At 47.3% G+C, this 12,111-nt stretch overlaps 1 protein-coding gene across 3 annotated transcripts in view; it reads left to right on the top strand.

The window, feature by feature from the left end:
• SLC20A2 (solute carrier family 20 member 2) overlaps positions 1 to 6,671 on the top strand; it is a 63,396-nt gene extending 56,725 nt beyond the window's left edge. For 2 of the 3 annotated variants that reach the window (XM_054164619.1, XM_054164613.1), the window contains exons 10-11: positions 10 to 94; positions 6,078 to 6,671. In XM_054164619.1, coding sequence (XP_054020594.1) covers positions 10 to 94; positions 6,078 to 6,242 — 250 coding nt within the window. In that variant the 3' untranslated portion in view covers positions 6,243 to 6,671. Of the gene's footprint in view, positions 1 to 9; positions 95 to 604; positions 690 to 6,077 lie in introns of all 3 variants that reach the window. The other variant, XM_054164623.1, reaches the window with a different exon arrangement.
• Positions 6,672 to 12,111: the final 5,440 nt, after the last annotated feature.

The raw sequence follows: 12,111 nt of genomic DNA, 5'->3' as shown, positions 1-12,111 counted from the left end.
TTCCTGCAGTGGATTCACTATTGAGTTGGCTTCGGCGTTCACAGTTGTGGTAGCTTCCAATGTTGGACTTCCTGTCAGTACTACACACTGCAAGGTATGCCTTTGCCCAGCGACTGCAGTCAAGGCAGCCTGGACTGTTCATCTTAAAATTGTGCCGCTCAAGCCAGTGGATAATGGCACGGTGAGGGGAAAACGGCTGCCGGCACAGGACAGTTAGGTGGCGGTGCACACCTCAGTCCTGCCGGCGACACTGGAAAATAATCAGGCTTCCAAAACACCCATTGGAGTTGTCACCGTAAAGTCAAAAAGTGTGAGCTCCATAGCTGTGGCTAAAGCAAATCAGCCCTTACAAAAAAAACCCAAACAACATACCTCAATTTTAGAGCAAATGATGTCAGGGCAGGCCCCTGCTTTCCTCCAACAGTGCCATTTGAACCTGGCCGGGTAGCGTTTCTCCCTTGTTCAGAGGCTGCGCACCATTCATCGTGTGTTCTTCACTTTCTTGACACGTGCATGGCATGGGATTTCCTGCATATAACTCGTTTACTACAGGTTTTCCATCTGTCTTTTTTGTTTGTTTGTTTGTTTGTTTATTTCTTCACAGTGGATTTTGCATTGAAGTAATGTGTGCGCTAACGGTACTTGTAGCCTCAAATGTGGGTATTCCAATAAGCTCCACCCATTGCAAGGTATTGGAGTTTGCAGTGATCCCATCAGTAAATCACATCACTAGGATGAACCATAACCACACACCAGAGAGAGCAATTGCTGCAGATTGCCTTCACTATGCCACATGCCCTGCGGACAGTGGCTGCGAAATAATAAGGCCGGCTCACAAAGCCAGTATGGCGAAGCAAAGTCAGTCTTAGGAGTAACTGCACAAAAGTCTGGAACACCTTTCACCTCCCCCTGACCATACCAAACTAATATAGACCTGGTAAAATAATCTAGATTCGTAGTTTGCGTGGTCTCCCCCACCCCTGCTACACCTAGCATAGAGACACCTGTATGAAAACCGTCATAAAGCTAATACTTTAATGTCTGTCTTCTTTTGAAACAATTCATCCTCACTTTTGTGCATTGTAATAGAGAATCTGGCTCTGTCATTAGCTCTTTGAGTAAGGTTGTTGGCTCTTTTTTTTTCCTTTTTTTTTTTTGGTACAAAAAACCCCAACAAACCATTTTGAAGTCTAGATATAAGGTGAGCAATGAGCGGCATTTCATAGTGTCCTGTGAGATGTGGTGTGAGAAGACATTTATATCTCTGTAGGCAACAGGGAGCATGTGGACGTGGCCACTGCTGGAAGGACACAGTGGGAATTTGGAATTTTGTTCCCCAGGAATTTCCTGAGTTAAATGTCCTGTCTTTCTTTCCTTTGCTTCCCCATGTACCCTCAAGATCTTGGATACACAAAGCTGTCTCTATCCCTCACCCTCTGGCAGGATGTGAGGAAGCTCCTCCAAAATCAGAGACCCCAGAGCAGCAGAGCCCCTCTGCTTCAGCACATACCACTAAGTCCTACAAGAGCCAGATCCTGTAGAGTTTGCCACTGCACTCTGGGGACCTTGGAGGCCATCTAGCTCTGGCTGGGGCGGAGGCAAGCAGGTTTTTGGGGCTGCCTGGCTCCATGGCACAGCAGGCGGGCTGGCAAGAAGCCAGGCATCCTTGCCTGTGACATTGACCTGGTTTCCAGTGAAAGAGTCAATGAAATCCACACATCCTGCAAAACGCCCCAAGTTGGTTCAATTGGCCTTTTTCTAGTGAAAACCATTTCTTCAGAAAGCCTTCCTCTATTGCAAAATCATTTCTTTCTTCTGCTGTAGAGCTCTTTGAGAAGCAGCCAAGACTGAGCTGCTCTGAAAGGCTGTTAGATTTCCTGGCGCTGGCTGAACTCTGGGTCCTCTGAAAATCAAGCAGGGAGGGGAAAAATAATAACAATGTGATCCAGTTGTAAAAATGCTAGGCTGAAGCCATCTCCCCTTAAGCTGGCTGGTATATCAAATGTGTGATGAAGAATTTGTCAGGGAGAATAATACAGCTTTGATTATCCCAGTTGTGTGCCTGAAGCCAACTGTTGTAAGAAAATACACTTGGGTGCAGACAAATAGATTGAATTTAAACAGGAAATGTCTTGGAAACCATAAGCTAACAAGAGGGTGGCATTAGGAGGTCTTCATTGGTTCAACACAGTTAAAGGATTGGTCTTTACTAATAGAAGAGAAAAATAACTCTTCATTTAAAAAAATACTTCCATAAAGGCAGATGTGCTTGGGTTTTGTCTGCTCCCTGTGGTATCTCATTTGATATGGGAAGATATCTTAAGATTACTCATTCTTAATGGGAAGATCCACTTTGCAATAGGGATTAAGACTGTTCCAGGATGTCACTGTATTTTAAGTGACTCTGTACTTCAGCCAAATGACATCCTGAGTTGAAAGATCCTAAGATAAAACAAACCCTAGTAACAGACATATTCCTTGTTTTCTTTGAGGGCTTGAGTGAAGGAATAAAAGAACTCTCAATATAATTTCCATGGGAAAATACCTGTCTGAAAGTGCTGTCAGCCTTTGAGGCAGAAATGCCTTAAATATCCACAGGGGGGTAAAAAATATTTCTCCCTAGAAATAAAAAAGAAAATGTGTTCAAAGTGAACCTAATCCTAGAACTCTAGAATTTATCCTATTCCCCAACATCTGCTCCACAGCAAAATAGCACTTCCTAAAGTGGGAACCCTGCTGAAGCGGTGTCAGTCATCTGAACCTGCAGCAGCTACACAAAGCAGTGACAAAGGAGGAGCATGAAACACCTGAGGAGAAGGGAGGCCTTTCTGAGGTGGAGTGATAGATGAGAAATAATGAAGGGAACCTCTGAGCAGCAATTTTCAGATCTTGGAGTAGATGTGGTAGCAAACTAGAGAATGGAAGCAAGAAGAAAAGCATTAGCTTCTGAGAAAGATTCATCAAGCACTCTAAGATCAGGAACTGCACTTGGTCCTGAAAGGAGGTTGGAGCCAGGTGGAGGTTGATCTCTTCTCCCTAGTAACAAGGGGTAGGAGGAGAGGAAATGGCCTCAAGTTGCACCAGGGGTGAAACTTGAATATTAGAGGAAAATTCTTGACTGAAAGGGTTCTCAAGGACTCCCCAAGGAGGTGATTCAATCTCCATCCCTGGGGTATTTCAAAGAGGCTGGGATGTGGTGCTGAGGGACATGGTTCAGCACCAGACTTGGCAGAGATAGATACCGAATGGACTGGATGATTTTAAAGCTCTTTTCCTGCCAAAACAGTTCTATGACTCTATAAATCAGAGACTTTGCTCTACATGAGGTAGCCACTGCTCGATATGCCTGTCCTGAATCTACAGCCCAGCAGCCTCTCCATGCTCTGTACTTGCTAAGAGCCTGAACTGCACTTTCCTCCTTGCCACAAGTCAAAGGAGAGAGAAAAGTCCCTCTGAAAGCTTCCAAGTCATAAGGGCCTGAGGGAAGGACCTAATCTGTTGAGGAATTGGAGAGTCTGAAGACAGCAGCCCCATTGCTCTGCCTACAGCCCTTCAGCTTCCCTTGGGATTTAGCACTGCAAAGACAGCGTGGCATGAGTGCCAACCTTGCCTTTCTGCTACCCAGGTAGGCAAATGAGGATATTGAACCTGTTGATTTATGTTAAGATCTGAGCTGCAGGAGCAGACTTTCCTCAGCTGGAATGGGCTGGACACTCTCACACACAGCTAAAATCAGAGTGCAGAAGTTAGATGCTTTTTCTGTGCAAATGCGACTTTGCTGAGGTCATACTGCTAGCTCCATCTGCTGTGGTGATTTGGGGGTTCTGCAAAATGTTCTCTGTGTTGCTTTGATGGAATTGATCATGTTCTGTGGTTCATGGTGATGTGCCCTTGCACGCAAACACGAGAGCCATAAAGCATTTGTGTTGTGCTTTAAGCAGAGCATACTGAAGGCAAACTGCACTGGTCTCAAACCAATCTCAAAGTAGATATCATTTGAAACTCTGCAGATGGTGTAGTGTCCCTACACCCAACTTTTAGCTACTCTCCTAACCTCTAGTCCATCCAAATCACTATTAATACACTAAACTTTAATAATGTTTAAACCAGATTACCAATGCCATCATTGCTGATACCTCTGAAATTTCAGGGAGGACTCGGAGATTACCGTGCACAGACTGCAGCCTTGCTCAAGAAGCAATGCTTCTTGTAGCAAACATGACAGAGGGATGCTGAGGACATGCCATATGCAAAGCAGAGCCTGGCAGCTGAGCTGCTGAGAAACCAAACACTGGTTTGGCAGGGTTCCTCTTAGCTGGGCACCTCCTAACTACACTGACACCTCCTAAATACAGAATCTCCTGTTGTCCACTCAGGGAGTAGTCATATTAAATATTAGCAAACAGGTTTTCTTATTGGATCAAGCTTTAGCCTGAGGCCTTTTTAGTCCTAGAATATCAAGTTTGGTTTCTCCTTGTTTTGTCACAGCCACGCTTGAGAGTCCTATGTCCCTGGAGTTGCCGGGTCTTCCACAAAGGAAGAAGAAATGTTAAGCAGTAGCTAGAAGTTAAAGAGGTGTTAAGATGCACCTTCATTATCCCTGCTTCCCTGTCTTCCCAGCATTTATCATGAGGAGCAGCCCATCCTCTAAGCTATAGGTAGGGACTGACAGTTCTACCAGGAAGGGAAGATGAGTCAGCTCTGGTACTTCAGGGAGCACAAGCCCACCTGTGGCTTGGAGTTTCCATTTAAATAAGATACTCCTTCCACACTTATTGCTGCTTTACTGCTTGCTTTGAGCAGACCTGTGATGATTTACACATTTGTTAAGGGCACAGAGGACCAGGGCAGAAAGAAAACTCAGTGGTTCTGAAATGTTTGCCTCACATTTTTTTCACCATAACTGTTGTTCTCAACCCAGTTCTTCCTTAAAAAGTAATATGCTGGGTTTATACTTGAGCCTATCAACTGAAAATACATCTGAAGGAAGAAAAAGTGGCCCATGCCACAGTGTTTTGTTTTCAAAGCCACTGAGCTACCCAGCTGCCCTGGTGGCAGTGCCTTTGAAGGGTATTGTGATGGTTTATCCATCCCCCCACCTGAAGCCAGACCTCTTGATGTTGCATGGCATCAAGCTGATGACTTTGTCTGCAGGGAGGACTTTTAGCTCTGGATGCTTTGCTTGGCTGCCTTGTCCAGAAGGGTTGGGTTTCCTTGGAGGGCTAGGACTGATGAGTTTGATGTGGGGCAGCTGTACAGTGCCTAGTTTGCCCTCTGCCCAGTTCCCATGGCTGTCACAGAGTGGGTTCAGCTGCTTGTATTGCTGTTGCTGTCCTGTTTATAGCCTACAGCTCTGAAATACCTAGGTGCTTTTCGGAGCCAACTCTGTATGCCAGGCTCTTTGGCAGCTGCTGGGTGAACAACCAGGACATCCCAAAACAGCAACAGGACAGGCAGGTGGGACGGGAACCATGCTGGCTTTCCTGACCTGCCCCATGCCACACTCTCCAGCAGAGCCTTAAAAACAACTTTCCTGGTGTATCTGTGATTTAGATCCAAGTCTGGCGAGACATTGTGGACAGTTGCCCTTTCCTCTACAGACCAAGTAAGGTGCTGTATGAATGGAGTTGCTGGTCCAGTTGCACTCATGGCCAACCTGGGAGCTAGCAGGGCAGAGTAAAACCCACAAATACCTTTATTCTTCTTTGGCTGACCTTAAAAACAGGAGAGCATTGAAAAAGCAAGGTTAAAGCACCCTGTAATTGTCGCCCTTCTGCCACCTCCCCAGAACAGAGCTGTCATCATCATCATCATGAGGGGCTCTTTTATTACAGAATTACACAGAAGCAGGGAATGTTAGGGGTTGGAAGGGACCTCCAGAGATCATCCAGTCCAATGCCTGTGCCATTGCAAGAGCTCCTAGAGCAGGTCACAAGGGATGTGCCCGGGTGGGTTTTGAATGTCTCCAGCGAAGGAGACAGAGCGCTGCTTGGTATCAGCTGACTGGCATTGGTGTGGCCGTAGGCAGGTTAGGAGCGCTCAGCCACACCCCTCACCTCTCGCCTCCCTCTCCCAAGGTGGGCTCGGTGGTGGCCGTCGGCTGGATCCGCTCCAAGAAGGCTGTGGACTGGCGCCTGTTCCGCAACATCTTCCTGGCGTGGTTCGTGACGGTGCCGGTGGCCGGGCTGTTCAGCGCCGGCGTGATGGCCCTGCTGATGTACGGCATCCTGCCTTACGTCTGAGCAGCCTCCTCCAGCCGGCGGGAAGCAGCGGGGCGGGAAGCGGCCAACCTGCTACCCAGGGGAGAAAGCCTTCCCGAGCAAGAACCGGCCGGAGAGCACCCAGCTTCCATATCTAACTTCCTTATCTACTGTACATAATAATGTGTCATATTGGTGACATGGTGACGTGGTGCCATTTCTTATCTATTAAAGAAATATATATGCATATAGTAGGTAACAATACCTAAGTTATATTATCAGTGGGGTGAAAATAATGGCCTAGAATTTAATATTTAGGAAAAAAAAAATAAATTGTACATAGTGTATCATTTTGGTGGCGATTTTTTAAAGAACCTTTTGAAGAAGAGTATGGCTTAGGAGAAAAAAAACAAACCTGTTTCTTGTCCATTTGCTATCAGAAGAAGCGAGGTACAGGACTGTGTATCACATGGATTTGTTTTGTTTTGGGGTTTTTTCTGTTTATTTTTTTGTTTGTTTTTTTGGTGTTTTTTTTTAAGGCTATTAAGATACTGGAACAAAAAAATAAATGTGCAGAAGTGCTTTTCATAAAATAACTTTGTTCCTATCATCTGGACCCGTGTGTGTCATGGCAGTGATGGTTAGGGCTGTGTAACTACTGACAAACGGTTACCTTTTACACGGTGCATTTCCCTTCTCTATTTTGGATAAGAAAGTTTAGGCAGTACCAAAGAAGCAGGGGAAATAGCTTGCCAATAGTTATGTTGTTGTCTACACCTGTGGGTGTGTGTTGTGTTTCCCCACCTCTACTTCACTGGTCTTTTCACCAAGCTCCCACCAGCAAGGTTGGGGTGGTTCATGTCTTAATGTAACTTCAAACCAAACAACAAAGCACACACTAAGTTGGTCCTTGTTACTCAGTAGGCAGACCACAGTTCTGCACAGTAGCTGACAGTACACTGACTTCATTCTGTGGCTTGAAGTATCTCACTGCTCACCACCTAGCTTTCACCTTCAAGTCTCAGCTCCTGGCTGCCTCGCAATCAGTCCCAGGGGGATAGTGGGCTGCCAGACTCCTCTTTTTCTGGCCATCCAGCCACAGCCACACAGTCTCAGGTAGATAAGTGGGGCTGTGGGGTGCACGGCATCCCGGCCATACAGAAGCAAAGGACAGCAGCAGGTGGGAAACAGGCTCAGCCCTGGTGTTGTGGTTGAAGGTATGGGTGCCCACAGGAGTGCTGACCCACACAGGGGCTGGTGGAAGGAGAACAGTGAGGATGTGAGCAAATGCTGGGTTTCCCCACTCCGTGAGTCCCATCCCACGCTACAGCCCACCAGCCCATGCTGCCAACCTGGGCCTGCATGGTAACCAGCGTTTGGGATGGGATGTTTTTGTGGCAGCTCAGGGGGAAAGAGGTCAGCTACATCCCCTGCACAGCTTTGGAAAGCACATTTGGGTGAAAGTTACTGTTTTGTGGGTAGGGAGGCAAAGGGCAAGGGGTGCCCAGAGGTGGTTGGGAATCTATTACTGTTTAAATGCTGCTAAAATGTTGATGAACCATTCTTGGTACTCCATTGTGACTCTTCCATTGGTCATTCATACTAAATTTATAATAAAAAGATAAACAGCCCCCACCACTCTTTGCCTCTCAGGTTTTTCCAGCGTTACTCAGCCGTGACATCTGTACCAGGAAGGCTCTATGGGCACCTCAGACTTACTCCTTGGCATCCACTGCCTTTTGTTCTCTGCTGGGCTTGGCAGGGATTGAAGCCGCTGCTTTGTGCAGGGTGGACGAAACCTCACTTTTCTTCCTGCCTTCCAGACTGCCCCAGCACCCAGCCCTCACTCTGCCCAGGGCTTGACTCACAGGTGTCTCCCCAGCAAGGTTTGGGAGCCTGGGGGCTGCTCACCAGGCACTCACTGGCTCCAGCTGTCCCCCAACCCAGCTTTCTGGGGCTCTAAGTATCCCCATTGCTCTGGCACCACAGCGCTTCATTTCCAACTGCTCAACCCTAGAGCTGTGGTATAAATAGCGCTGGCAAACAAGTGGGACCATGAGCAGCAGCTGAGTGACCAGTCCAACCAGTAAAAGCACTAATGCAGCCTGGGACCAGTGGAAAATGGTGGAAGGATTCTTCTGCCTCAGCACTTGCATGAACAAATGCCTACCCTGTGTCCCAGAAGCCTGCCACCTTGTTTTATCTAGAGACAAACCAGACTTAACTCCACCCAGCTGCTGCCCTCCCAGAAGCCAGCAGCATGCAGAGGGCTGTGTCATCTCCAAGGGGTGTGTGATACCCCCCAGCACACACAGCTGGGCAGCTGTCAACACACACTTGTATTAATAGAGCTGCTCTGAGGCAAACAGCCAGCAAGGAAGCATCTCCAAAACATCTGCACCCCAAATAGAGTAACCTTCAATCTGGGGAGAGATGGAAAACCTTGGAAGTGACTTTCTCCACATCACAGAGGAGTCCTTTGCCACTGTGCAGAGGATGCACAGCTGGTGAAATGCTCTGCAAATATGGGCATGATTAAAATGTCCTTCACTCAGGCTGTAATCAAAATAGAATCATAGAGGCATTTTGGATGGAAAAGACCTTCAAGGTCATCCAGTCCAACCACTCTCTTAACTCTACCAAGTCTGGTCTTAAACCATGGCCCTCAGAACCACATCTCTGCCTCTGAAACCTCCAGGGATGGGGATTCAACCACTTCCCTAGGGGGCCTCTTCCAGTCTTTGAGAACCCTTTCAGTCAAGAAGTTGTTTTTCATATCCAACCCTGGTGCAACTTGAGGCCATTTCCTCTCCTCCAGTCACTTGTTCCTAGGCAGAAGAGACCAGCACCCATCTGGTTCCAACCTCCTTTCACAGAGTTGTAGAGAGAAGGCTGCCCCTCAGCCTCCTTTCTCCAGACTTAACCTCAGTTCCACCAGCTGCAGGGAAAGTTTGCCACCCATGGAAGAAGGGTCTCAGTAAGGCCAAGACAAATTTACTACTGAACTTACTGAAAGCATGAAAAAGTAATGAATTATCCAGGCAATACCTGGGATTAAGACTGCAAAACACAGGGCTTCCTCGGTGTAATTCTTTTGTATGACTTCACTACTACAGTGTGAGATTCCTTTTCTCAATCAAACAGGTACATTCATGACGCAAAACTAATTAAGTGGAACAGCTTGGGACAGGATTTGTTGCTTTGTCCTGCCTCCAGCCTGCAGTGTGCCGATGCAAGTGTGCCATCAAGTGGTACAACCAGAAAGAACTTGGCAAAGAGCTGATCCTCTGGCTCAAGCCTATTTAATAGAGGAGCCCTGGTGCCCCTGCAGTGCCACCTTTTTTATCTCTAAATAACAAGTGATGAATATTGATGTGCCACCATAACACGAGGTGAGGAAAACCTCTGTGGCTGCAGTTCCTGTGAACATGACTAAAAGGGCAAATGTCTGTTAATTCAACAAGATTTGGTGCTCTTCTAACAGGCTTACATCAAAACCTGACTTTTTAAAGCCTGCCAAAGGCCCACATTACTGGGACATTTGAAATTACAAAAGAATAAAGTGTCAAGGAAGAAGAACATTATGAATAATAACTGATTGCTTGGAAGGTGTCACTAATTTGTGGTTAGCAACACAAAGATGTTTAAACCAAGACAATAATAGTTCTGTTCTTAAAAGTGAACCAAACAAACCTCCTTCCCAAACTAACTTGTCCCTGTCAGAAGCATTAGGAAACACCCAGCTTTCCTCTTTTTACTACTTCTTTGTGTAGACTTACACTCAATACACTTATCCACAGACACCTGAGCTAGGATATCATAGAATGGCTTAGGTTGGAAAGAACCTCAGAGATAGAATAGAATAGAATAGACCAGACCAGGTTGGAAGAGACCTTCAAGATCATAACATCCAACCCATCAACCAATCCAACCCACCTAAACAACTAACCCATGGCACCAAGCACCCCATCAAGTCTCCCCAGGCAGCCCATTCCAACAGGCAATCACTCTCTCTGTATAGAACTTCTTCCTAACATCCAACCTAAACCTCCCCTGACACAGCCTGAGACTGTGTCCTCTTGTTCGGGTACTGGTTGCCTGGGAGAAGAGACCAACCTCTGCCTGACTACAACCCCCCTTCAGGTAGTTGTAGAGAGTAATAAGGTCACCCCTGAATCTTCTTTTCTCCAGGCTCAGCAACCCCAGCTCCCTCAGCCTCTCCTCATAGGGCTTGTGCTCCAAGCCCCTCACCAACCTTGTCACCCTTCTCTGGACACGCTCCAGCAAGTCAACCTCCTTCCTAAACTGAGGGGCCCAGAACTGGACACAGGACTCGAGGTGCGGCCTAACCAGTGCAGTGTACAGGGGCAGAATGACCTCCCTGCTCCTGCTGGCCACACTGTTCCTGATGCAGGCCAGGATGCCATTGGCCCTCCTGGCTGCCTGGGCACACTGCAGGCCCATGTTCAGCCTACCATCGACCAGTACCCTCAGGTCCCTCTCAGCCTGACTGCTCTCCAGCCACTCTGACCCCAGCCTGTAGCTCTGCATGGGGTTGTTGTGGCCAATGTGCAGAACCCAGCACTTGGATGTGTTCAGTCTCATGCCCTTGGACTCTGCCCATCTGTCCAGCCTGTCGAGGTCCCTCTGCAGAGCCTCTCTACCCTCCAGCAGATCAACTCCTGCCCCAGCTTGGTGTCGTCAGCAAATTTACTGATGATGGACTCAATGCCCTCATCCAGATCATCAATAAAGATGTGAAAGAGCATGGGGCCCAGCACTGATCCCTGGGGCACACCACTGGTGACTGGCTGCCAGCTGGATGTGGCACCATTCACCACCACTCTCTGGGCTCAGCCCTCCAGCCAGTATCCTAACCCATCGCAGTGTGCTCCCGTCCAAGCCATGGGCTGACAGCTTGGCCAGGAGTTTGCTGTGGGGGATGGTGTCAAAGGCCTTGCTGAAGTCCAGGTAGACTACATCCACAGGCCTCCCCACAAATCATCTACTCCAACTGTGACCATTTGACACCACCACACCAACCTTCCCACCATGGGCAGGGATGCCTCTCAACTAGACTTGGATGCTCAATGGCCTCATCCAGCTTGGCCTTGAACACCCCCAGGGAGAAGATCTCTACAGCCTCTCTGGGCAACCTATTCCAGAGTCTCACCACCCTTGTATTGAAGAATTTCTTCCCACAATCCAGTCTAACCCTTCTCTCCATCAATTTCACACCATTCCCCCTTGTCCAGTCACTACAAAACGTCCCTGGTATTCTCGCCCAGAGGCAACCTGGCAAAAAACCCCAATCAAATGTCACAGGAGCATAAAAGAGGCCCTCACTTACTGCTTAGGGAGCATCTGCAACAGTGGCATGCTGAAATTTCCAGGCATTGTATTCTATTATCAGTATTGACATGGAGCTGGAGATGGACCAGGTAGGAGAGCTGTGTTCAAATAGAGGAATTTTGCATCCAGTAGTTAAACAGCCAGAGAGAAAATGAGACTGCAAAGACTGTTAAGTGACTGCATTTGCATGCTATATACTTTGTAGTCCAGGAAAAGTGAAGGAAAAAGAAACCCAAGAGTTTTACTACGAGTATCATAAAACAAACACTAATGCACTGCACACCAGCAGACAAGAAAAGGTTCATCAGAAGACAATGGCATAGAATGAAAGGCAATTTAGTAGAAGCTGTGTAACTAATTAGCTTGAAAAGCAAGGGAAGGAGGGAGGACAGAGTGCTCACCAAAAATAAAGACGCCTCTGAAAGTGTTCATTATTAAACTTGAAGGTACTTCTCACTTCAAATGCTGTCAGCAAAGTAGCGCTGCTGGTGGGTGATGACATGACTAAGCCATGGTAGGCCTGGAAAATAACATGAAGTAGTACAGGCTGTGCTTCAAA

This window comes from Dryobates pubescens, chromosome 1 (genome assembly GCF_014839835.1).
Source record: "Dryobates pubescens isolate bDryPub1 chromosome 1, bDryPub1.pri, whole genome shotgun sequence".
Lineage (NCBI taxonomy): Eukaryota > Metazoa > Chordata > Aves > Piciformes > Picidae > Dryobates > Dryobates pubescens.
The sequence above is the reverse complement of the archived record's forward strand: the minus strand, read 5'-3'. Positions and strand labels throughout refer to the sequence as shown.